Here is a 26,689-nt window from a genome sequence, read left to right on the forward strand (position 1 = left end):
ACAGATTAAAAGTGTTGGAAGGGACTTTATGGGTCATCTAGTCTACCCCCCCTCAAGCAGGAGACCCTCCATCATTTCTGGCAAATGGCAGTCCAATCTCTTCTTGAAAGCTTCCAGTGACGAAGCCCCCACAACTTCTATTGGTTGATTGTTCTCACTGTCAGAACGTTCCTCCTTATTTCTAGGTTGAATAGCTCCTTGGCCAGTTTTCCATCCATTATTCCATGTCTGGCCTTACGGTGCTTTGGAAAATAGCTTGACTCCCTCTTCTCTAGGGCAGCCCCTCAAATATTTGAGAGTCATCCAAGTCAAAGGATTTGTTCTCCAAGCAGATTGGAAGCTAATGCAATCCGTCTATGGGGTTTGGGGCATTTAGGTTTTGTTTTTTTAAGGGTAGATTCTCCCAAAAAGCACAACACATAGCTAAATTTTGAGAGACATCCGTAAAGTGATAGAAGTTTGCATAATACTACATAATGTGGAATTTATATAATTTTGTATCTAAAATTAAGCATGGAACCAACCATATATATCTCTATTATGATGGCCTTCTGTTTTAAATAATTCAGTATAGTAAGAATTATGCAAGATCATGTAGTGCATGATAGTATATAATCCACTTAAATATCAGATGTTGTAAGTCATGTAGAGATCCTTATGGTATTTTACGGGGGTGGGGTGTGTTGGACTAGATGACCTACAAGGTCCCTTCCAACTCTGTTAATCTGTATATCATACTTGTCTACCAAATACATTTTATCTGGCCCAAAGTTTTCAGTGTTTGAATAGCAGCATCAATCCTGAGACACCAGGGCAATATTGAAAACAAAATGAAGTAATTATTGTAAATAATATTTTCTTGGCTTGCAAGGCATAAACTACAATAAAGTATTTCCCAAGACACAAAGGCTCAGGTAAGCAGAGTTATTTAACAAAACCACAATGCTATTATGAAAGAATTCACATCACTGCTGTGTGTCGAATGCTAGCTGTATTTATTGTATGGTCATTGTTTAATTTCTTCTGCCTTTTTCTAGAAATTAATGTCTTTGGGGTAAAGATATTGTATCCATCCATTCCTTGTTTTAATAACAAACTGATTCACAAGGTTGTTTATTTTTTTACTGTGGGAAGACCAACTTTATAATCTTTATAATCTTCAGAATATCTTTTGACCATTCAACTCATTCACCTGCATTATGTCTAGCATATTCTGAATATGATCTCATCTAGACCAAAAGGTCTAAGCGTTAAGAGTGCAGTTGCCTCATTCTTGATCCATTGTGATTAAATTATGTAAACAGTATTGGTTTTTCTTTCAGGAGCTTTCAACTCAAGCACAATCTTCATTCATCTTCACTTCTTTCATTCTTAAAATGCTCAAAACTCTGCAGAACACCCTGAGTCACCCAGTACCCACTTCTAGTTGACCAATAGGGGAATGCAAAGAAGTCGTCATTGTAGTATCCCCCCCTGTCACCTACCTCCCATACTCCCTCTTAACATTTTCAATTCATTTTGAATTTGATCCCTTGATCAGGTCTCAAAAGTGTGTGTGTTGTTTGTGTGTGTGTAGGGGGAGATATCAGTTGCATTAAGGAAAGGCTTTCTAGCTGCCAATTTAAAATCCTTTTAAGCTGGGAAGGTGAAAGGATGAAGCTCCTGGGCTTTTTGCAACCATTTACTTTCCCCACTGTTTTTCATCATAGCTGCCCATTGTGACTGGACTGGGAAAAAGGAGACATACAAGTTAAATACTTACAGATGGTACTAGGGCCAGAACACGGAGACAGTTGGAAAGCAAGAGTTCCTGTCAAGTAGAAACAAACCACCCACAAGCTGCAGCAATGCAAAAGGAGAAAAGAGCTTTGCTGCAATCTCAGATAAATCAGGAAAAGAGCCAGGAGGGAAAAAAATAATAATCTATTGGATATTACCCATAATGTCATGGAAGAACACCTACCCTGTTTCCCTGAAAATAAGACCTCCCTGGATAATAAGCCCAATCGGGCTTTTGAGCACATGCACTAACATAAGCCCTCGCCTGAAAATAAGCCCTCCCCCAAAATATTGCAACACAGCAGCAGCCATGAGGTGATTATACTTACCGCCTCCTGCACCTCAAAAATAATAAGACCTCCCCGAAAATAAAGCTAAGTGCTTATTTCATGGGGTCAAAAGAAAATAAGACTCCGCCTTATTTTCAGGGAAACATGGTATATTAAAACATTATTTGGTTGATTTGGTCTTAATGTTCACTGTGAACCGTCTCTGTCTTCTAGATTATATACACAATAAAATATTTGTGCACTGATCCAGACCCTGAGGTTTCTTTCTCTTACTTTTGTCCGTTGTTTTATCTTTCAATTCTGTTAGTTTCCAGTTTCTTCCATCACTTCTAATTTTGTTTGCTAAGAAACAATCTTCCTACATGGCCTAAAATTAAATATAAAGACCAAACTAATGCCAGTGGATATAGCAAACCAGCCTTAGAATTTATATCTAAATGGTAGATAACTTCAGGCTTTTAAGATCAACCACCACTTATAAAACAACAAGCAGTCAAGGCATAACCACAAAATAGGACTTGGGACAGCAGCTGTGAAGGTCTTGGGAAAAGATATTCACATGTTGTGATGTGTCTATGCCTCAAAAATCAGAACTGCACAAACAATTATCTATCTATGACACTATTGGAAGCAAAAGGTGGACTTTGGAGAAGCAGGGTAGAAAGAACTTTGAACTTTTGAATTGTGGTGTTGAAAAAGATTCAGATTTCTTTTATCTGACCATAATCTTAGTTGAGATTCTTCCTCCTCTTCCTCCAGGTTATCACTTCCACCTTTTTAATATAATGATTATTATAACTGCCAATAACTTTTATCTGTAAGGAAGTCATAAGCCTGTGTAGCATCCAGGGGCTTCCTTGAAAGTGAAAATCATTTTAGAAGCTACCATTTTGTTTCATAGCATGACAAATTTTAATTCTGAAAATTAATTTATTTTGTACATGAATCAGGTGTATGGAAGTATGGACAAGGATGGACACCGATACATAGATGCTATATAGTTTGATCATTAATAAACCATCTTTCTTCTATATATATATATAAAAACAGCTGTGTGTGTGTATGTTCCAGCATAACTCTGGAATGCATCCAGCAATTTCAACCATACTTGGTACACAGAGGACTTACTCTCTGGAGAAAAATACTATGGGGGTAAGACACCCCTAAAACTCCTGGGGGGGGGTGTTCTGTTAAGATGCATCCTGTTGTGCTGTACTACTGTACTGGCTTCTACTGTACAGCGCAGTGGAGTTGCCACGGTAATGGCTTCACAGTACTTCATAAGGGAACTTCCTCTAGTAAGGGAGAAAATCCAACATTAGAAATTACGTTTGGTCCAGACATGTTCCCCCTATAAATAAATACCCGGGCAACACCGGGTTATCGGCTATTAATTGAATAAAGTATAGTTTGATATGGCATAAACCACAGTGACTGGATTCACATATCACAGTTATTCAAAACTAAATATGCAAACTATTATACTATTTAAAAAATAATATAAAAATGATAATCTTACCAATTATTTCATAAGGAACACAGCAGTATCCCCGGACAAAGTGTTCTTGCATGTACATCATGAATCTAATCTTCTGGACAGATTGTGCCTCAGCATTTGAAATAAATAGTCTTTTAAAGCTAAATTACTCTACTATTGAAATTGTACTTGTCCATATGGTGGATATTTTATTATTTAGATAAAAGTTCATGTTTCATCAGTTCTTCACTAACTAGAAGATTATTAGGAGTTACAGAGAAAAACTCCAAATGGCTTATTCAATGCAATGAGAGTGACTTATCATAGATATGAGAAATGTAATTAAGTAAAAACAAATGCAAACCAATGTACTGTGCTGCTTAAAAAAACCCTTTCCATATGCTGATATGATCTATGCTGGTAAAATTAAATTGGAAACAGAATTTGGAAAGTTTAGTAACTAGAATTTAGTGAAGAGTTCAGTAACAACCAAATATACAGAAGTTGTGAAAAAAATGGGTAGTTTTATGTGACATTCAGCCTGTTCAGATCGGTTCAGGCGAACCGGTAGCTCCGACGATCAGTTGGCCCCACCCACGCACCCTTGCTTTTTCGTAACTTTTATTTCTTGCTTTTGAGTTAATCTCAATCACATGGCACAGCTGATTTCCCCCCCCCCTCGCAGTTTTACTTACCGTTGCTGATTTGGAAGGAAAGCAGCTGAGCTTCTAAAGCTCCATTTTCAGCGCTGCGCACAAGCGCTTTAAGCACATGTGGCTTACTGAACCAGTTGTAAACCAGCATCATCCCACCACTGGTTATGATCAGTAGAGAGCAGTTGTAAACCCCACCTCCTCATCACTGTAAAGTATTATGGTAATGACACTTTACAACCATAACACCTTAACCATATAACCATAATACCATATTTCTTCAGATTATTATAATATTATTTAGCATTTAAAGAAAATTGACTGAACAATTTTCAATGAAGAACAATGCTAATGTTTTTAATTTTATTCAGAGCCGAGGTGGCGCAGTGGTTAAATGCAGCACTGCAGGCTACTTCAGCTGACTGCAGTTCTGCAGTTGGGCTGTTCAAATCTCACCGGCTCAGGGTTGACTCAGCCTTCCATCCTTCCGAGGTGGGTAAAATGAGGACACGGATTGTTGTTGGGGGCAATATGCTGATTCTGTAAACCACTTAGAGAGGGCTGAAAGCCCTATGAAGCGGTATATAAGTCTAACTGCTATTGCTATTGCTATTTACTTTTATTCCACCTTTATTATTTTTATAAATAACTCAAGATGGTGAACATACTGAATGCACCTTCTTCTTATTTTCAGGACAATAATAATCCTGCAAGGTTGTTTGGGCTGAGAGAGAGTGGCTGGCATAAGGTCACTCCGCTGGCTTTATACCCAAGGTAGGGCTAGAACTCTCAATCTGCCAGTTTCAATCCTGGTGCTTAAACTGCTAGATCAAACCGACACTACATTTAATTAAAAATTTTATATATTAGTATCATTTTTTTTAAAGAGCCGCTACATAGTTTGCCCTTTTCTGATGCATAGCAGATGTGTGGAACTTCAGCTCCCATATCCTTAGCTGGCATACAATACAATACAATAGCAGAGTTGGAAGGGACCTTGGAGGTCTTCTAGTCCAACCCCCTGCCTAGGCAGGAAACCCTATACCGTTTCAGACAAGTGGCTATCCAACATCTTAAAGACTTCCAGTGTTGGGGCATTCACAACTTCTGGAGGCAAGCTGTTCCACTGATTAATTGTTCTAGCTGTCAGGAAATTTCTCCTCGGTTCTAAGTTGCTTCTCTCCTTGATTAGTTTCCACCCATTGCTTCTTGTCCTACCCTCAGGTGCTTTGGAAAATAGTTTGACTCCCCCTTCTTTGTGGCAACCCCTGAGATATTAGAACACTGCTATCATGTCTCCCCATACTTTGCTGGCTAAGGATGAAATTCAACATTTCCAGAAGACACCAGATTGAGAAACGTTGATATAGTACAGACAGTACTCTTCTTGCAAATGGGCTACATCCTGGGAGTTCCTAAGTCCTCAAGTCCAACAAGCATAAAAAACATGCACAATACAGTTCTTATCTTACAGTATACAAATAGATCTGTGAACAGTATACAAGAGGAAGGCGGGAAAAGGTTAGTTTCTGGTGCGTCACTTACATAAGTGACATGCTGGAAACTAATCTTTTCCAGCCTCCTCCTCGAACCTTTCTGGATGGCGTTGCAGAGAGACTTGTATCAATGAAAGTTCAAACCTCAAAAGTTTATAAGCTGGGTAATGTCTGTATAGGACTATTGAAACACATGTTTTCTTTGCCACTAGGGGGCCCTTTGTAACCATAATAGGTATGCTGCACATCTCATTTTCTTTGTCATAGATCTCACCCATAGTTCCTAACACAAACTAATCAGCCTTCTAAATCTCCAAGCATTACAGAACCAGCAAATACTGAATCCAGAGTGAAGGGACGCACCATTGCTTCAATCTTAAATGCTCATGGATTTTGTTTTGTGGGAAATGGAAAATTTAAGTCACAGATGGAAAACCCGGACTATAAAACTCAGTGCATTCAGGTTTTGCTATATATCAGTGATGGCAAATCTTTCTGGCCCCAAGTGCTGAAAAGGGAATCTGTGCATGCATGGCATCGAATGCCGAAAAGGGAGCACTGCGAGTGCGTGCTTTGCATGAAAGCACACTGTGTCTGGGCTGCAAGCAGGAAGAGGAAATGCACTTCTGGTTTCCAGTGCACACAAGTAGTAGAATTGGAGGTAATACTGAATAGGGCCTCTCATCCCAACCATCCTTATTCCCTAGTCAACACTATCAAAAGTCTGAGAGGTCCTTGAGTATCAAACACTCCTTTTGCCTCTTCCCAGGTACAGATCATCTATCAAGGTAATTGAGGCCATTTCCATGCCAAATGTCTGTCTGAAGCCAGACTGGTAAATATCTAAATAATCCATTTCCTCTAAGAGTTCCTGGAGCTGTAGCACTGTAGCATTGCAGTTCTTTACTACTTTGGTTAAATATCTTTAAATACATTTTATCTATTCAGCCATGAGATTCTTTAGGGATTTGGCATAATTTTAATGGGAACATAATTCTTTGTAATGTTAATATAATTTGTAAATATATTCAAAGCTCTGTTTGATCTAACATTGACTGTATATATTGTTTCCTGCTCAAGTTCCTTTAAATTGGTTGGGAAGATAACAAGTAACAGTAATTTATGCCATATGACTTTCTAAATTTACTATCATCTCAACAACAAAAAAGTGTATTTGGGAGAAAAATATGTTTGGAATGACATGTTTGATTATCTGCCAATATCACTGCATTTTTCAAAATGTTCTCATTAAAGGCAAGTTTTGCTTTGTACAGAACAATGGCTTGGATTCTAAGATGATTTAAGAATGTTTATGGAAGGAAACTTTCCCACCCATTCCTCCCCTCAGCCTACTGTGCCCTTTGAAAAAGCATTCCTAGAGATTCAGCGCCCTTCCTGAATTAAGTGGGGGCTGCACACAGAAAGGGAGACTAGTAATTTTCTCTCCACAAACTTACAGGATTCAAGCCAGCAGCTATTCATGGTAATGTTATAAAACAGCTAGAGAACTGAGGTGCAGGCAAAAAAAAAGTGTATGAAGCTAATTTGTCACAAAATTCAGAAAAACCTACCTTGTTACTGTTCTAAATATTCTAGAATTAAATAATCGATGGGTTCATGCACTGAAATAAACTATGATTTGTTATCGAAGTCAAAATTGTCTGGATTCATGAGCATGCTAACAGTATAGAATGCATACAAAGTTAATATTATTTTTTCAGTTTAACTCTGGAGACTTCAGACTTTAACCATGACTAGCCTTCTTATTCCAACTAACATGATACCTAAAATGCTTAATAGAAGATGCTGTGACTCCTATTCTTATTTCTGAAATATTATTAATGAAAATTCTTTAGGTTTCTCTTGTCAGTTTTTCCATTTGCCCTAAGAAGTTTATAAATTCTTTTCAAACTTCACTGCAGCTATTAAAAATGCAACCTCTTAAAACCAGCTTGGAACATACCCAACTTAACAGGAATACCTATGAAAATATTATTTGTAAGAACCCACAGTTGATGTCATTTAATAGTCCATTTAAATAAACCCGTAAAGGGATATTTATGAAAGCAAAATTTTTATCCATGTTAGCAAAAATGTAACACATTAATCTCATGGACAACTCATTGGCTGCTCTCTCCAATTTTTCATCATCACTGAACCATTTAACATTCGTGATAGTAATGATGTCTCAATGATCAGGGGAATCTTATTGGACATCCCATGCTGCAGAACATCTTCCCTTCTTCTGTCCAGGTTCAGAAATAGAAGAGATATCCAAATTGTAGCTACAGCTGGCAAATTTCTCACCCTGTCACAAGCTAACATACCAGGGCAAAAAGAACAAGTAAATTAAAGCCCTCAAGTTTCCTAAATAGAGTAAAGCTGTAACTGTGGATACTCCGCTTAGCATTTAATTTATTATGAGACAATTCTAATACCTTTTCTCATTCTCCAATTTCTGGATTCTCAACCTCAATGTCTTCTTCTGACCTCTTGCCACCGCCCTAGCTTTTCCTGAACAGTTTGCATTCCTGGTTTATGACTCATTGTGATTAAGCTATACAGGTAGTTCTCACTTCACAAACACTTGTTCAGCAACCGTTTGAAGTTACAATGGTGCTCAACGAAGGGACTTATGGGGAGCCATCAAAGTTTCATCTCTTGCAGTGTGCCCTACATTGATCTGAACCAAATTTCAGGTTCACCTGCATTTATGAACTTTCGGCTGCCTACTTGCTGCCAGCAGCTGCCCAGCCCTGCCTTGTGTCACCACACCCGCTGCATCACATGCTACTACTCTACCAGCTGTGATGTTCTTTTGTGCACTGGCTAGAATCCTTTTTCATGTGCCAGCCAGGTTTTTCTTTCACTGAGGGCACAGTTGGAAGGGCTGAGGGCTATGGGCAGCCAGGGCAGTCAAAAGGGAAAAAGATGGGGGTGAGATAGATGGGGGAATTAAGGTCCTTTGTTGTTGTTGTTAGTTGTGAAGTCGTGTCCAACCCATCACGACCCCATGAACGTTTCTCCAGACCTTCCTGTCCTCTACCACCCTCTGGAGTCCATTTAAGCTCACGCCTACTGCTTCAGTGACTCTATCCACCCACCTTATTCTCTGTCGTCCCCTTCTTCTTTTGCCCTCAATCTTTCCCAGCTTTAGGCTCTTCTCCACTGAGTCCTTCCTTCTCATTAGATGGCCAAAGTATTTGAGTTTTATCTTCAGGATCTGGCCTTCTAAAGAGCAGTCAGGGTTGATCTCCTCTAGGACTGACCGGTTTGACCACCTTGCAGTCCAAGGGACTCACAGTCCCTTTACCTCAAGTCCTTTATCTTACACTTAAGTACTTCCATTAGCACTTTGAGTATTCTTTATTTTAACATAGCTAATAAAATGTGTATTTAAAAAAAATAAAAAAATAAAAGTATTGTGATAAAGATGAAGATTTAGTTTGATCTCTCACAATACATAACAATATAATGCAACAGGTATAATCAAGACCAATATTTTACTTCACTTAAGACAACTTTACCTCATGCTCACCTGGAACTACTGTCACTAAGCAGAGCAGTCACATGACATTTCACTTAATGACCATGCTGCTTGGTGACAGAGTTGCCAGTTCCAATTAGGAGTTGTTAGGTGAATGAGAAATCCCTGTACCGAGTCCATGCTGATCTTCAGCTCAACAGACCACAATTTTGGTTTAATCTTCAAACATTTTATAGCCCATAAGAATCCAAAAGAGACATCTTGGAGTTTGATTCATTTTTTTTAATAATAAATTGTGCCAGCAGAAGCTTTCAAAAGGCAAATGATAAATAAATAACAGTTAAACTGAGTTCCTGAGGAAGAACCTACCACATAAAAGGATGACAGATAGATGTAAATATAAAAATGGCATTATATAAAAAGTAGTAATACTGAATCTTTCATAAACCACCACAACACAAGCACTGCATATCTCAGAACACTCCTTTCATACAAATGTAAACAAATACACAATCATTTTGCTTAGTTTACTCTGATGGATTTAAAGATGTTGTTTTAGATAGTATCTAGACAATGGGTACGATATGATAGATTAAAATATTAAGAAATAACATATGGAATAACATAGGAAAAACTGAAGCTTTAGATTTAAAAACATAAAATAAGCAAACACACAGTGGAATATTGCCCTCAAATGTTATTGCAATCAGTCATTTAAAATAGGACTGTTAAACTAATCTGAATTAAGGATTTGAAAGAAAAATCTATTTAGGTATATATAGAATATAAATGATGCTATTTATGGCTTAATTATCTTTAGCATTCCATTATCACTTTGAGTATTCTTTATGTTAACATAGCTAATAAAATGTGTATTTTAAACAAAAAAAATCTTAAATGTATGTTTGTATTTTGATAGAGATGAAGGATTAGTTTGATCTATCATAATACATAACAATATAATGGACCAGGTTTAATCAAGACCAACATTTTGATACATCACTTAAGACAACTATGGCTGCCACCTAAATAGATTCTGTTCTGTATATACTTGGTTAAGATAAATCTCTCCACTTAAACAGGTCATAATAGTTCACAGTTCCAAGCAGCCTTGGAAGTGTCAGCATTGTTGTGTTTACGTAGTTTAGATAAACCATTAGGTAATTGTACCATCTCTGATTTTCTTTATACTGATGACATAGGGCTTACCTGCAGATTCAAACAAAATACAGCTCCATGCTTTTATCATGTATGTAGTTTCTAGATCTGGAAATCATCATGGGTAGGCAAAAAAAAAAAAAAAAAAGCCATACCCAAAATTTGTTAATATTCATTTGGTCTCAGAGATGCTTAAATCAGATGCTGGCACTCATTAAAACCCAACATTCTTCATTAAAGACTGTGCTATGAAACTGATAACAAGGGAATTATTAGTCCAGCAACATCTGAAGGAAAAAGTTCTTTACTCTTGCTTAAATGATTAAAGGAAGCTGCACACTTTGATTTTTCCACCATAAAATGCAATCACAACAATGAATAATTCACCTTAAGGAAGACTAGAAGAACCTGTTGATGAAGCGTATACATTGTAGATAAGAGTCCCATTTTCAATCTCCAGCATATCCAATAAAAGAGTCTTAGACAACAGGGTTTTGAAAACCTCTGTTTTAAAGGAACAGCTTGCTAAATTACCCTGCACTGCCTGGAGTCAGTACATTATTCCTAATCATCTGAATCAATAAATCAACTTTATATGTCCAATACATTCCAGAAATTCATTGTCACTTAGCATTATAGCTTAGAAGAGTCCTATAAATTTTAAAAAAGAATATAAGGCTCCTAATTCCATTTTAAGGCACAGAGAACTGAACATTCTCATTATATAATTCTGCATACAGATATTAAATGATAATATTCATGAATACTATATGGCAACTTACAAACACACTGAATACTGTGCATTGTGCTAGATAGATGGGCCATAGACTTTGATCACAAAGTGATCTTGAAAGCTATGTTTTGGTGTTTATCCTTTTATAGGAGGCTAAGTATCCTATGAAGTTAGACAACTGATTAAACCAAGCTCTCCTTCCTCCTATACACACCATCAATCCCTACATGAGTTAGAGTTTTGCCATTTGTCTTAGAGAACATACACTATATTGCCAAAAGTATTCACTCACCCATCCACATAATCAGAAGCAGTTGTGAGCGAATACTTTTGGCAATATAGTGTATAATAGATAGCACACAATCATAATAGAAAAACCATCCACACAATACTTTATCAGCACACCTATTGAAGGTCTAAAATTAAAGATCTTCATTAAAAATAGATGCACAGGACCTGCCTGTGAATGGCAAGAAAAAGGTCATTTCAAACAGAAAAACAAAATAACACAAGCCATGCAGCACTCTCCACACACCAATCATTGATATCACATCCTGACTGCCACTTGCTCAGACTACGATTATACTAAATTCCAACATATTTTTCAAAAGGGAAATAAAAGCAGCTTCGACAATTGTGTCAGAATTTTGAAATGTGGAAAAATACACATAAAGATTAGGGTCTGAATACAAAAAATGGCACCGGTAAATTTAGGACATTAGACGTAATACATTTTTTCCTCTGACTAAATATTATTGCACAGACACTTTTAATCATATGTTCTTCGATCTTATGTATTTTCCTAAAATGTGACATAAGTGCGATGGATCCAAATTTTAACAAATGAGAAAAAGAAGAACAGCAGCATGATTTGTCAAAGTTAATTCCTATAATTTAGTAGGAAAAAAAACCCTGCTATAAACAAAAATAAGTGCTCTTTGCTCACTTAAAATAAAAAAATAGCACAATGCCGTAGAAGCATGTAAATGCAACAGCAGATAAGAAAAAATTGGTTAAGAATGCAACGCACCAGGCCTTAGAAACTAGACTGAAATCTGGATTTCAAGTGCACTCATCAACAAAGCTATTTACAGTTCTATATGGCCTAAAATCTGAAACAGTTAGCATTTAGAACCTTCTTTTCAAGTCTTTCTTTCCCCAGAATTGCATGATCCTGAACTGGAACTGATCCCAACCAAGAACTATGTAAGGAAGACCCTAAATTTATGAATAAAGTTTTGTTTTAGGATTCTTTACAGTCATTTACACATATACAGGTTGACAGGCTCCATTCTGATCCAGCCCATTTTTGTTTTCTACATCAGGATTTTTAGGCTGGCTTATATCTAGCCCAGAAGGCTTTGGATATCTGAATGGGTATCCATTGTCATCAAAAAACCTTCGGAAAGTGAACTCATAGAAGGCATGTTCTGTATGTTTGCCATTAGATGAGGCCTGAGGGTCCCATGCCCTGGCATTGTCTTCACTGGAGTCATCCCAAGGCCCATCTTCCTCAACTGGATCAAAATTGGAAGTGTCCATTGGATGGCTGATCTTTGGGACATAAGGAGCTGGCTGTCTGCGGATGTCAGTGGAGAAGTCTATGGAGTCAAAGAAAATGTGAGCCTTGATATCATCTGCTCCATTTCTTCCAAGCCTCTCTTCAGCGGAACAGCAGAGTTTTGTGATAAGGTCGCTAGCTTCAGGACTGAGCTTAATCTGAGAGGGAATGTGCAGAGTATTCTCCCAGTTTATCACCTAAAAAAATAGAAGTATATAGTTAATGTTGAATATCAATCTGCATGAAGTGTAAGGCATCCGCATGCAAAATAATTCTGCAGTTGTTTGGTACCCAATGTACTCAATGACAATTCTGCCTTTTGCTTTATTTTGTATGTATCACCTCACTTACAAAGAGAGCAAATTTAATAGATAACCAGATCACGGCAGAAAGACTCTTACTTCATAAAGAGATTCTAGGAAGAAATTTAATTGCATATTTAGCATAGTCCTCAGTTGACTCAGTTCTTTCATCATAATCTTGTTGAAGTCTTGCTGTCTCTGAACCAAGGAGAGTAGCAAATATTTAGTGAAACTACAGATACCCTACAAAGGGGCCCATCTCACTGCTAAATATGCCCTACTTAATGATCGGCAGAAGCAAAAATGCTTTCAAATTAATGCACAGATAATTCCAATAATCTCCACACAACCAAAAAAACCCCCCTTAAATTGCTTTACTTTTACATAAAGGGACCACTTAAGTGATATGCCTATCTAAACAAATGATATCCCACAAATAACCTGATCCACCTTCAGATGAACAGAGGCACCCAGGGATATAATTCAGTAGTCTACCATGTTTTCCTGAAAATAAGACCAGGCCTTATATTAATTTTTGCTCCAAAAGACGAATTAGGGCTTATTACCCTGTTAGGTCTTATTTTCGGGGGAATGCGGTACTAAATGTGTCCGTCCGGCAGACAATCTTAACTGGGGCTTATTTTGGGATGGAGCTTATGTTACAAGCATCCTGAAAAATCATGCTAGGGCTTATTTCCCAGTTGGCTCTTATTTTGGGGAAGCCACGGAAGTACCCTGTCTATGTATTATATATACAATATAAAAATCAAGAGTTTTGATTGCCAATATAGATATATATTAGCTCACATATAAAGCTATTTTGCTTAAGTATTTAATAACAATCAATCCTATTTAGATTAATAGGTATATGTGTTTGCATGAAAAAGAGAACAGTTTTAACTTTCTCCAAGGACAACACAATTATATAATAATCAACAGGAAAGAATATGTATATGTAGATTAAACAGTGGAGTCCTTGGTGCTCTCTGAGCTTGAGTGTTTGCTTGCTGATGTTTCATTACCCAACTAGAAAACATCTTCAGTGCTAGTATGAAGTTTGCTCCCTGTCTACTGTACATACAGTAGCTTGTCCTATCAATGTTGGTGGGGATGCAGTTATTTCGTTAGTGGTACCTTGATTGGGATATTTATTTTCTGTTTTTTTACTCTTATCTGAGTATTGGCTGCTAGGAATTCTGATCTTTTTGTTTCCTTTTAAGCTTTTTATTGTCTGTTTTGAATGGTATGTAAACATAGTTTATATCTATGTGTCTACTGATGGCTGATTTGTCTGAATGCCAAGCTTTCAGGAATTCCATAGCGGTTTTGGATTAACTTGGTCTGGTATATTCAGAGTTTCTAAGCTGAAACCATATTTGAGTCTGTCCATGTACTGAGAGATTAAGGCATTTTCATTGTGTTTTCCGACTGCTAATTGGTGTTTGTGGATACATTCTGCTAGTCTTCTATCTGACCTACATGGTGGCTGTTACAATCCTTACAATCTATGTTGTATATTAGCCCTATTTTTTTCCCTTGGACAACTGGATCTTTGGATATATTTGATTTACTTGGAAGGGCTTTATTTGATTTGTGTCCTATAGTTATGACATATGATTGTAATAGTCTATTGGTTTACTGGTTCTTTCTGAGATGATTTTAATGTATGGTAGTCTGACCCTTTACACACACACACACCAGTGGTGGGTTCCAGCTGTTGGCTGGGAGCAGCCGCCAACGTACCGGAACAGTGCTTTGGAGGACCCACACTCGTTCCTTACCTGTTTGAGCTAATTGGGCCATTTGTGCATGCACACGCAGCGTACAGCGCCTGCGTGAACTCCGAGCAGCTGGAGCGTTGCAGGGCGGTGGTTGTGCATGCGCCCATGGTGGTCACCCAGCCCCATTGCAGTGTACCAGTTGCAACGGGATCTGGAACCCACCGACACACCATAAATATACATAAAAGTAACAATAAGTGAATATACCTTTAGCTGAGTTTCTGTAGGAGTTGATGCCAAAAATGGAGGCTGCCCCACTAACATCTCAAAGAGAATTACACCAACACTCCACCAATCACAAAGCTGAGTATATCCTGAAAGGTAAGCAGAAAAATAAATGTTTTCATTGTTTCGTGCTAGATTTAAAGATCATGAGTGTTACCATCACCATCAACACTACCACCATAATGTATATCCCATTATAAGAAGGCTTATTAAATATTTTAATCTAAAAAAATGAAATCATGGAAATGGTTCATTTAGAACCCACTAATGCAAACAAAATGTGCATTCAAGAATATTCAGCTTACTTTATTCAGTGAACTTGTACAGCTAAGAAAACATACAAAGCATTGTATTCTTCATAAAATTTCACCTATCTTGAATGCTGTCATCTGTTTCACCCAATATTTGTTGTAAAATGGTTTTGCCAAGACTGTTTTCTTGGAAATTGTCTAGATCGGAAAGTCAGTTATGGATTTTATGTAAATCTATCTTTGTTATAAGAAAAGCTGAACATCCTACAGCTTTAAGAGTTTATCTAGGTATGGATGGCATATTCACACTTTCACATGGTAAATAACAGTTTAATAAATAAATGAGCAGTTGGATTTAAGAGGATATTAAATAGCACAAATGAGAACAACAGGGTCTCAAAGTAACAATGTCTTTCTAACAAAGATAAAAACCATCTACCTTTACGTAGAAGAACCTCTGGCGCGATATAGTTGGGAGTGCCAACTAAGGAATGGGCTAAGCATCTCTGATGTTGCTTTTTAACTCTCTGTTCCAAGGTCTTCAACCTGTCTCCGCATCTACAATTAGATACATCGTCCCAAAGATCACTTGGCTCCATGCTATCCTGCCTGATGTGACTCCCTTTCAAAAGAAGACAAACAAAAACCAAAACAAAAAAGCAGATTACAATCAAAGATCCATACAAACATTCCCAAATTACAAAACAAAAGCGGACATTCTTCAAACTGAATTGCATTACAATATTCTAGATATGAAGAATGTAATTCATTTATGTTGCAATTTGTATTAACGTTTTCTGTGGGTGATTTATTTATAAAGAGTTTCCTGTCTTGCCACAGCTTAGTGAATCACTGCAGTTGTTAAGTTGGTAACATGGTTATTAAGTGAATCTGGTTTTCCCATTGACTGTGCTTGTTAGAAGGTTGCAAAAAGTGAGTCATGATCTCTGGTCACTGCAGCCATCATGTCAGTTGCCAAGCATCCAAATTTTGATTACATGACAATCACAAGTATGAAAAAAGATCATACAGTATTTTTTGGAGTATAAGACGTACCTTTTCCCCTCAAAAAAAGAGGCTGAAAATCTGGGTGTGTCTTATACACTGAATACAGCATTTTTTTTTTGTCTCTTGAAACCCCACCCCTTCACCAAAATGGCTGTGCATAGCTTGTAGGAGGCATTCAGAGAGATCCTGGGGGCTCGGGAGGGCAGAAATGAGCAAAAAATGGGCTCTTTTTTGCTCAATTTTGGCCCCCCAGCCCCCAGGAGCACTCTATAAGCTTCCCAATGCCCCTTTTTTTTGACAAAAAACGGGCCCATTTTTGCAAAAAAACAAGCTGTTTCTGGGAGGTTTGCAGAGTGCAAAAACCTTTTTTAAAAAATTTGCCTCTTCAAAACCTTGGGGTGTCTTATACTCCGGTGCGTCTTATACAGCTAAAAATACGCTGTCACTTTTTTCAGTGCTGTTGTTAACTTCAAATGGTCACTAAATGGTTGTAAGTTGAGAACTAGCTGTACTGATTTTGTGTCTGTTCCTAGTTTTATTCTTATCTTTACATTCCTACTTAGTCTGTCTTCCACCCTCTTTTTTCTCTACTCTTCAATCCCGTACCAAACTTACCAAAAATTCCCTGATTCTTCAAGGTTTCCCTTGCTATCTCTACTTGGAATTCCTTCCCAAAACACCACAGGGTATTGCCTTTCTTATGTCTTTTAAGATATTTTACATAGTTCTGTTTAAAATATTGATGTTTTTGATGTTTTGCATACCGTTCAAAGAGTTTACGTAATAAGTGAGTTATGAATTATTAAAATAAACATTGGACACTATCTTAAATTTCTACTGTGTTTCCGAATAGTCTTCAGGAATGGGCTTTTTAAACAGCTGTGATGTATATTTTTCTACTTTAGCCTAACCCAATCTGGCAGTCTAATTGAATTCGGACCATAACTCTGTGGATTCTCAGTTTGCTTTGCCTTCCAAGAAAGTTGTCAAATTGAAGAGTTGCTGCATTGCACTTCAGCTTATCCAAGGATCAATAAAAAACAGCATGCATACTTCTACTATAATAACCCTGCACCCAATCCCTCTTATTTTCTGGGCAACATGTTTAGATTGTAAATTTGTAAAAGAGAGATCTGATTCTTATACCCTGCAAAGTGACAATTTAGTAACCAAAATGTGAAAGCTTAGCATTATTAGTTATTCCTTTTTAAAACTATATAGGCACTCTACCTTTCTGATAGTATTTTGAGTTATGTGTCCACCTGAATCCAGTGCAGAGGCCAAAGTCAGTCAGTTTGATGTGTCCGTCAAGATCAATCAGGATATTATCTGGTTTGATGTCCCTATGGATAAATCCCATTTTGTGGACACTTTCTATGGCTAAAGTTAGTTCAGCAATGTAAAACCGAGCTAGCTTTTCTGGGAAGACTTCCATTCGGATCAACAGGCTCATCATGTCTCCTCCTGGGATGTAGTCCATCACAAAGTACAGGTTGTCCTTATCTTGGAAGGAGTAGTAGAGCTTGACCACCCATTCATTGTCTGCTTCTGCAAGGATGTCCCTCTCAGCTTTGACATGAGCCACTTGGTTACGGTTGAGCACATCTTTCTTCCTCAGTGTTTTCATGGCGTAAAGAGCATGAGTATCTACTTTGCAAGCAAGGCAGACTTCACCGAAAGCACCAATGCCTAGAGTCTTGATTTTTACAAACATTGATTTATCCATTTTAGCTCTTTTCAGCCTGTTATAGTTGGATTCTTTTTGGTAGAGAATTTTTCTCATCTGCTCTTGCTCTGCTTCACAAAGCCCAGCCTTAGTCAAAATCAGGAGGTGGGGGGGAGAGAGAGGAAAAAGAAGCAAAATAATCAGTATCATGGCAACAATTATCAGAAACCTACACAAGTATATTAGTTATACTGTAACTCTAAATTACAGCCGATCATCTTTTTGTCCAATTCTGAAGTTCTAAGCTAGTTTCCTCTAATTTGGAGGGAATCAGGTTGGGGGTAGAGCCATGAGAGCGAAACAGGTGGCCCGTGGAGCATGCAAGCTGTTGCCCTGTCAGCTCCAGTGCACATGTGCACTCTAGCCAGCTGACTTCGGCCTCCTTTTTTGGCCGTTTTTCACCACCACCACCCCGAGGCTTTCCTGAAGCCTCCGTAGGGTGAAAAACAATCCAACATGCAAACTGGAAGTTTGGGAACGGACTTCCGCTTTGCATGTTGGGCCGTTTTTCACTCTCCGGAGGCTTCAGGGAAGCCTCCTGAAGCCCCTGGAGTGCAAAAAATGGCCCAAAATGCAAACCGGAAGTCCGTTCCCAAACTTCCGATTGCCCATAGGGGCCTTTTTTCACCCTCTGGAGGCTTCAGGGAAGCCTTCTGAAGCCTCCGGAGAGCCTCGGGGGGGGGGGCAGAGAAGGCTGTTTTTGCCCTCCTTTTGCTCTCTTAGAAAGCCTCTAGAGCCTGGGGAAGGCGAAAAATTGGTCCATTGCATGCCAAAAGCGGGGGTTGGGTGGTGTGGTGTGCGCGGGGTAGCGCACATAGCATTATGGGTGTGGCCTGCCTGTGCATGGTCCCCCTGCACTCCCCCCATTTTTGGCACGTGATGGGGAAAAGGTTAGCTATCACTGGGATAGAGGGTCTACCAGAGGTGGTATTCTGCCGGTTCGAACCAGTTCACCTGAACCGGTAACAAAAATTGCAGGTGGCTACACCCACCCACCCCGGCTCTATGGCATCCCATGGATGCAGGCTCGCATTTGCAAACTGATAGGGAAGGTAAGTGAATACCACCCCTGGGCTCTACATTTTAAAATACAGCACAGATTATGTTAAGCCAGGCTTCGTCTAACATCTGCCTGCAAAGTCTGCAGAGAAGGACCTTCCCATTAGATATAAGGGGAGGAGTATATGCAGCATAGGCCTCCCCAATGAGTTTTTCCCAATGTGTTCAGAATCGTATTCATTTCATGACACGATTGACAAACATAAAAACTGGTTGGATTCAATCCATGTAATTGTGAGAATTGCTTTTGTAGGTCAGTTTGGTATAATGGTTAGAGCATCAGGCTAGAAACCAGGAGACTGTGAGTTCTAGTTTCACCTTGGGCACCAAGCCAGCTGAATGATCTTGGTCCAATCACACTCAAGAAACAGAAAATGGCAAATCAGTTCTGCAATCTTGCCAAGAAAGTGGAGGGACTGTCACCAGAACAGCGCTTAATCATGCTGGAGGAAAACTTTATATCTACGTTTTTTATTTAGAATAGAATAGAATAGAATAGAATTCTTTATTGGCCAAGTGTGATTGGACACAGAAGAAATTTGTCTTTAGTGCATAAGCTCTCAGCGTGCATAAAAAGACATGAAAAGATACATTCGTCAAGAATCATAAAGTACAACACTTAATGATAGTCATAAGGTACAAATACATGTTAAAGGAACAGAAATGTCCTTTTGGTTTTAGACAAAATGATGCTGTATGTAGAAAAGAGACCTACAAACTTGCTTTTCTTTAGATACAGCACTGTTATGTATGATTTATGGGTACATGGAAAGTCCTAACATAACAAGTTTTACAAAATCAAATACACCACCCCACAAAAATAAATCACCTTGGCCATTTCCTGCTCTAGCTGCAGCCGGCGATTCATTTTCTGCTGATAGGTCTTTATAACATTCTCCACATGCTGCTCCATGTAGAATTTAAAGGCAAATGGTGAGTAGCTCTTGATTCGGGATTCTCTCTTCTCTTCATCTTTGCCATTCTTCCGCACTGGGACTGGGGAGGTCTGTATTTGCTTTTTATCCTTGCCCACTTTTTCTGATTTAGCTGTCTTGATTTTGTCATTCCTTTCTCCGTTTTCCTCAGATTTGTTGCTTGATGAGCTTGGGATTCTCCGAATGGTTTGTTCCATTCCTGGACGTAAACAGTTCATATCAAACTGCTCTGAGCTGTTGGGTAGCAGCAAATGTTTGGGATACGGCGGTGGAGGGCACCTGAGTTCCTGATTGCTATAATCAACATCTAACTGATAGGCATTTGCTCCCCCAACAGGAAGGGGGTGTTGCTCCATCATTCCTAGGTTGTCTAGTGCTGAGGACTGTGCAGGTAACCAACCTGGATGCGCGGGGCCTACGGCAGTCTGAGGTTCAGGCCTCATCACTCTTGTGCTCTTCACTGGTTGGAGAATATGAGTAGCTGTGACAGCCGTGATGGTATTTGGAGAAGGAATGGAGGCCTCAGCTTTGCCCGAACCAGCCTGCCTCAAAGGTACGGGCATTTGTGGCTGGTGGTTGTTAAAAGAATTGGTTCTACTGGGGACACAGGCATCTGGCCTGAAGGGTACATGCTGCCGTGGGGAGGCTTCCAATGCTTGGCTCTGTAGTGAATCACGACGGGATGAAGAAGAGGAAGAGGAGGAAGAGGTTGTTTGCCACTGCTGAATCTGAGTGTTATTCAAATCATATAGGTCCATATTCAGGCTATTTCTAGATGGGGTTAAGAGACCTTGGGGTGGGCTGTCTGAAAATTCATTACTAAATGGAGCACCTCTGGTGATTACATGAATTGGGTGAGAACTTGGGATTGGCTGTTTGTGATGGGAATGTGGCATATATAGACCAGCCGGTGCCTGCTGGAACCCATGGCCAGAATTGTTAGGTGCAACAGCTGCTTTGTTAGGGAGACTCGGATAGCCTCCTTCTTGTTGCATTTTATTTTGAAAAGAATGGCTCCGCTGAATTCCATATCCAAGGCTCTCACTCTGCACCATCACAGGCTGTCTGCCATAATGTGGACTATTTGAGCCATGGGTACCCTGCAACTGCAAAGCTTGGTTACTATGACCTGCCACTGGATAGCTGATGACTGGGGAATCCATGTTGGTAGGGTAAGCTTTCTGTTGAAGGTTGCCAGGAGTGTTGTGGGAGCTTAAGCATGGTGGCCTTTGTACAGGAGCATTCATGGTCGCAGACTGAGAAGCAGAAAGTAAATAGTCCATATATGGTCTGGGAACCTCACTGATCACATTAGCAGATTCAGCACCAAAGCCAGTGCCTTCATAGGCTGGGTTAGTTATCTGGTGATAAGGTGAAAAAGATTCAGGGGTTCCTTCAAAACTTGGCCTTCGGCTTACACTGCTTGGCATTATACTTTTTCCTGTGGAGAATAACACAATGAACGGATTAACATCAGAAAGATAGGTATATGAATAAATGCTGTTCTTTCTTTCAAACATACACAGACACACAGAGGGAGACGGAAAGAGAGAGGGAGGGAGGGAAGGAAGGAGAGAGCCTTATGTAACCATGCCAGGTTTAAAACAATTATTCACTGTGTCCACTGTTTAAGCACTGGTTCCCAGTCAAGTTTACTTTTCATTGTGCATGAAATCAATTTTGGGAAAAAATAAAATGTTCCTGAAGTTTCTTTATAAGCATATTTGTCTTGCTGCACATGTGAAAGAATGGGGAAAGAAAAATAGAGATGTACATAGACTATGATATTCCTTTTCTTTTTGCACTGAAAACAGCATGGAATTCTTACATCTAGTTTTTCCTTGTAAAAGGAAATTTCAATCGCAAATCTTTTAACATTAAATGCAATGGAGTTTCCACAAGGATTCCACTCAGTTACATGAGAAATTATCAAATAAAATGATCTAGTCATGGAACTTCATGTAGAGATTTCCATAGGACCATCATCTCTCTTCCTCCTGTCTTATACTGTGGCGCTACATTTAGCGAAGTTAGGAGAGATGACGTCTTAATCTAGTGTACATTCAGAGATAGAGCCACTTTGAAATAGTTGAGAAACACATGTAGAAGATGTGTAACTTGCTTACCTGAAGAAGTCTGCTTAATTACACGGACTATTTGTTCATTTCTAGGGTCTACGTATCCCATCTTGCTAATATATTCCAAAGCTGCTTCAATGCTTCTGCTCCCAGTCTGTTTGAGAGCTCTAATAGCCATTTCCTAGACAAAATTAAACAAACACAAGATATCTGTAAGCAATCTGGAAGTATTTTATGCAATACAAGTACAACGAACTGTTGCATTTTATTGATGCATTATATCTGAATATATTATGCCTTTAAAATAAAAGAAAAAGTGCAAGTAATATTTATTTATTGTATCCTGCCTTTCCTCCAGCAGCTCAAAATCATATAGATTGCACTCCTCTGATTTTCCCACAACAACAATTTTATGAGGTAAATTGGGTTTTGAGTAGTCCAAAGTCCCCCAGTCAGAGATGGTATTCAGCAGGTACTGAACAGTTTTGGAGAATCGGTAGTGGAAATTGTGAGTATTCCGGAGAAGCGGTAAATACCAGCTCTGACTGGCCCCGCTCCTATCTATTCTCTGCCTCCTGAGTCCCAGCTGATGGGAAGGAAATGGGGAAATGGGGATAGAGCTGAGGTGGCGCAGTGGTTAGGGTGCAGTACTGCAGGCCACTTCAGCTGACTGTTATCTGCAGTTCAGCAGTTCTAATCTCACCGGCTCAAGGTTGACTCAGCCTTCCATCCTTCCGAGGTGGGTGAAATGAGGACCCAGACTGTGGGGGCGATATGCTGACTCTGTAAACCGCTTAGAGAGGGCTGAAAGCCCTGTGAAGCGGTATATAAGTCTAACTGCTATTGCTATTGCTATTTTGCAGTAACCTTCCCCTGGAGTGGGGAGAGAATGGAGATTTTACAGTATCCTTCCTCTGCCATGCCCACCAAGCCATGCCATGCCCACCAAGCTACGCCCACAGAACCAGTAGTAATTTTTTTTTTGAATCCCACCACTGTCCCCAATGAATTTCTGTGGTTGAGAGTCTCCCTGGTCTTAGTCCAGCATCTGAACCACTACAGTCTATGTACAGCCTTCACAGAAAATGTTATATTAAAAGAGGCATTCTTTCCTGCACCACCTTTCTATAAACACTGGTAGCAAAATTAATTCCCATTTCATTTTTTAAAAACAGCCATAGCTGCATGGTTGTTTTAAGGTTTTTGTTCAATCAAGTTTCAAGCTTCAAAATGTACAACCCAATTAACTGACTATTCAACTAAAAAGTAAAAACAAGGAGGTGTTTCAAAAGATCTAGAAACCCACATATTTTATCACTTAGGTGTAGAACAAAGCTTTCTAGAACTACGGTAGTTGGCTGAGAATGCTCACTAACCCCACTAGCAACTCAAGACACAAACTCAAATGAACTAGGTTTTGGCCTGTAGCTAGAATGCTCCAAATATTTAAAAAAATATTCAGTTCTACAGGGACACCTGTTCTAACCTAGGTTTCCCAAGAGCATGAAGCAGACCTCGTCCCGATAAAAACTTTTATTTAGGTTAAAGGGAATTCCTCTCCAGCAAAGTCCCGGCAAACAGTCTTTCATGAGTTTTTACAACTACAGACCTTTATCAGGCTTGGAGACTTGCCAGGCTGATATCTTCCAAATGTCATGCTGTAGCGGCAATTACTTGGCAAAAAGTCAGGAACAGATCTTCACCCTAATGAACTGAACTAATTGTCTCCTGCAAACTCCCCTCCCCTTTTGCTCCTCTTTATTCCCTATGGGAGGGGCCATTCATTGCCCACCTGTGCCTTTACTCTTGAGTCGGCCCTTGTTCCTTAACTGTTTCCTGATGCTGGCAACTCTGTGCATGCGCACATCGGGAACAGGTTCCAGCTGTTCTTTTGCCCCACTGATATCTGACTCTGAAGGCAGCTGATAACTGTCAGACAGTCCTGGCCTCATCTCTACCTCTGACACAAAGCACTCATCAGAGTCTTCCCCAGACTCCAGGACTGGCCCATGTTCCTCCCCAACCTCTTCACTGACTGAGTCTGCCACCAGCTCCACTGGCCACTGGCGGGCCACAACACCTTGCAGCAGCTCTTCGTACATTATGCTAGAGATAGCATCCTTCTGAGACTTCATATTCTTTTAAAATAATTTATATGAGAACAAATAGTTGGGGAGTACAGGGTGGCCAAGAGAGCAGAGATGGCGGGAGACAGTCAGGTGTGGGGAGTTGAAATGTATGCCATTGTCATAAATGCAAGTAGGCTGCCATGTGGCCGAATCACAATCACATGACTGTGGGGCGTTGCAGTGGCCATAACTGCAGGACCAATTGTAACTACCATTAATTCACTGCCATCGGTAACTTCGTTTACTGGCTGAATGATTGGTTGTTAAGCAGGGACTACATTAACCACCCCCACTTGGAGAAAATAAATATCGTTTCATAGCCAGAAGTTATTTCCATGCGCTCTTTACCTAAATACTATTTCATCAAGGCAGGAATAGCAGCGGACAGCTTCCCCTGTTTTAGCCTCTGTGTTGGCTTACTTCCCCACTCGCATTGGCAGAGGATAGGACTCCAGTTGTTTTATAAGACTGCCCAGCGACATTTTTCATTGAGAGGGGGAAAAAAGGGAGCTGGTTGCCAGAGTATATTTATAATCATAAGTAAAGATTGTGAAAGAAGTTATGGAAAGATTTCTCCTCTCCTCAAAAACAGACAAGAATCCTTTCCCAAGGATTGGTATGTCTGAAGGAGACAACAGGCAGTTCAAGATGTGGACCAAAGGAAACCGCTAAAACTCCCATCCTTAATACAAACATAAACAATGTGCTTTTCCATTCACAAGAAGGACGGGCAACAGATGCCGGAAGAAGATGAGGAGCTCTTCAAGGGAGTGGCAGAAGAATGGGCTTCTTCAAAAGAAAGGAGAATTAGCCTTTTAAGGAAAGTTCATTGTGATTATTCATGCTGCTAAGCCTCAAGGAAGACAATATTGTTTCCCAGAACACATGGTAATTTCTATTTCTGGGCCATTTATGAAGGTTTACTCAGGCCCCCGGCTTCTGCAGGATATGCCTATAATTACATTTTTAAAATTGTACCTGTTACATACATTAAGGCATTAAGACAACAAATATGGAAAAATACCGTACAAAAAAACGCACACACGGGAAAACTGGATCAACTTCATTACAATAGACCTCCACTGAGCACAAGGTAGTGGCTGAAGGGATTTATTTAGCTAGTTGGGGATGGGCCAGCAGCTATTCAGCTCTATAAATACTCTGCTAGTCCTAGGAGATGCAATCCTGAGTTGGTGAATGAAATTGAACCTTTACATGGGGTTTAAAAGGAAAACCTGAGTGGGAGGCTTAGAAATGGAGTCCTAGTGGACAAACACTTAAATATGAGCCAGCAGTGTGCAGCAGCTGCCAAAAAAGCCAACACAGTTCTAGGCTGCATAAACAGAGGGATAGAATCAAGATCACGTGAAGTGTTAATACCACTTTATAATGCCTTGGTAAGGCCACCTTTGGAATACTGCATTCAGTTTTGGTTGCCATGATGTAGAAAAGATGTGGAGTCTCTAGAAAGAGCGCAGAGAAGAGCAACAAAGATGATTAGGGGACTGGAGACAAAAACATATGAAGAACGATTGCAGGAACTGGGTATGTTTAGTTTAATGAAAAGAAGGGCTAGGGGAGACATGATAGCCGTGTTCCAATATCTCAGGGGCTGCCACAAAGAAGAGGGAGTCAAACTATTCTACAAGGCACCTGAGGGTAGAATTAGAAGCAATGGGTGGAAACTAATCAAGGAGAGAAGCAACTTAGAACTGAGGAGAAATTTCCTGACAGTTAGAACAATTAATCAGTGGAACAACTTGCCTCCAGAAGTTGTGAATGTCCCAACACTGGAAGTCTTTAAGAAGATGTTGGATAGCCATTTGTCAGAAACAGTATAGGGTTTCCTGCCTAGGCAGGGGGTTGGACTAGAAGACCTCCAAGGTCCCTTCCAACTCTGCTATTGTATTGTATTGTAAATTAGAGGAGCATTGATGGAGAACAGTTCTCAGGACATGAGCGGGAGTCTAAGAGAGTACCTACATCTAAATTATAAATCATTATAATAAGAGGTTAGGCAGACAGGTGAGTTTAGCAATAGTGCATGGAAGTAAACAAAATGAAATTAAGGAAGAGAGCTATAGAGGTAGAAAACTAGCAGAGATATGGACCTATCCCATAGTGCAGAAGACCAATTTGCAAATAATCTGAATGAACTGCTTCAAACTTCATGCAAGCTACTTATTAAAGTAGCCATTTTTTTCATGCTTCTGCGCAAGCCTGCAAAAAGAAAAGAAAAGGTATGGCTCCTTTAATGAGTCAACACATTAAAGCAGCTGCCTCATTTTCACAGGTCAGCTAGAACAAAGATGAGGCTATATGGTTGAACATGGTTGCATTTACATGGAGCTTTAAATACTTTTTTTGACCTTATATAAGCATGCTTAGACTTATTGCATTGTCAGGGCATCGTCACATGACATATCGTGACTTTCCCCCCCCCCCCTTCGCTAAACCGGGCGTGCATGACGCATCCAGCCTACGGGCCATGAGTTTGACACCCCTGATCTAGAATATACTTGGGATAGTGTTTTCTGGATTGAATTCTTTCTCAGGAAAAC

At 39.5% G+C, this 26,689-nt stretch overlaps 1 protein-coding gene across 1 annotated transcript in view; it reads right to left on the reverse strand.

Annotated features, from left to right (window-relative positions):
* Positions 1 to 9,449: 9,449 nt before the first annotated feature.
* LATS2 (large tumor suppressor kinase 2) overlaps positions 9,450 to 26,689 on the reverse strand; it is a 45,767-nt gene continuing 28,527 nt past the window's right edge. Inside the window, exons 2-7 of the mRNA XM_032219502.1 lie at positions 22,048 to 22,180; positions 19,816 to 21,362; positions 17,432 to 18,014; positions 15,633 to 15,815; positions 14,925 to 15,031; positions 9,450 to 12,831 (exon numbers count right to left, since the gene is read on the reverse strand). Of these exons, the coding sequence (XP_032075393.1) occupies positions 12,337 to 12,831; positions 14,925 to 15,031; positions 15,633 to 15,815; positions 17,432 to 18,014; positions 19,816 to 21,362; positions 22,048 to 22,180 (3,048 nt within the window). The 3' untranslated portion in view covers positions 9,450 to 12,336. The remainder of the gene's footprint in view (positions 12,832 to 14,924; positions 15,032 to 15,632; positions 15,816 to 17,431; positions 18,015 to 19,815; positions 21,363 to 22,047; positions 22,181 to 26,689) is intronic.

Source organism: Thamnophis elegans, chromosome 6, assembly GCF_009769535.1.
Source record: "Thamnophis elegans isolate rThaEle1 chromosome 6, rThaEle1.pri, whole genome shotgun sequence".
Taxonomy (NCBI): domain Eukaryota; kingdom Metazoa; phylum Chordata; class Lepidosauria; order Squamata; family Colubridae; genus Thamnophis; species Thamnophis elegans.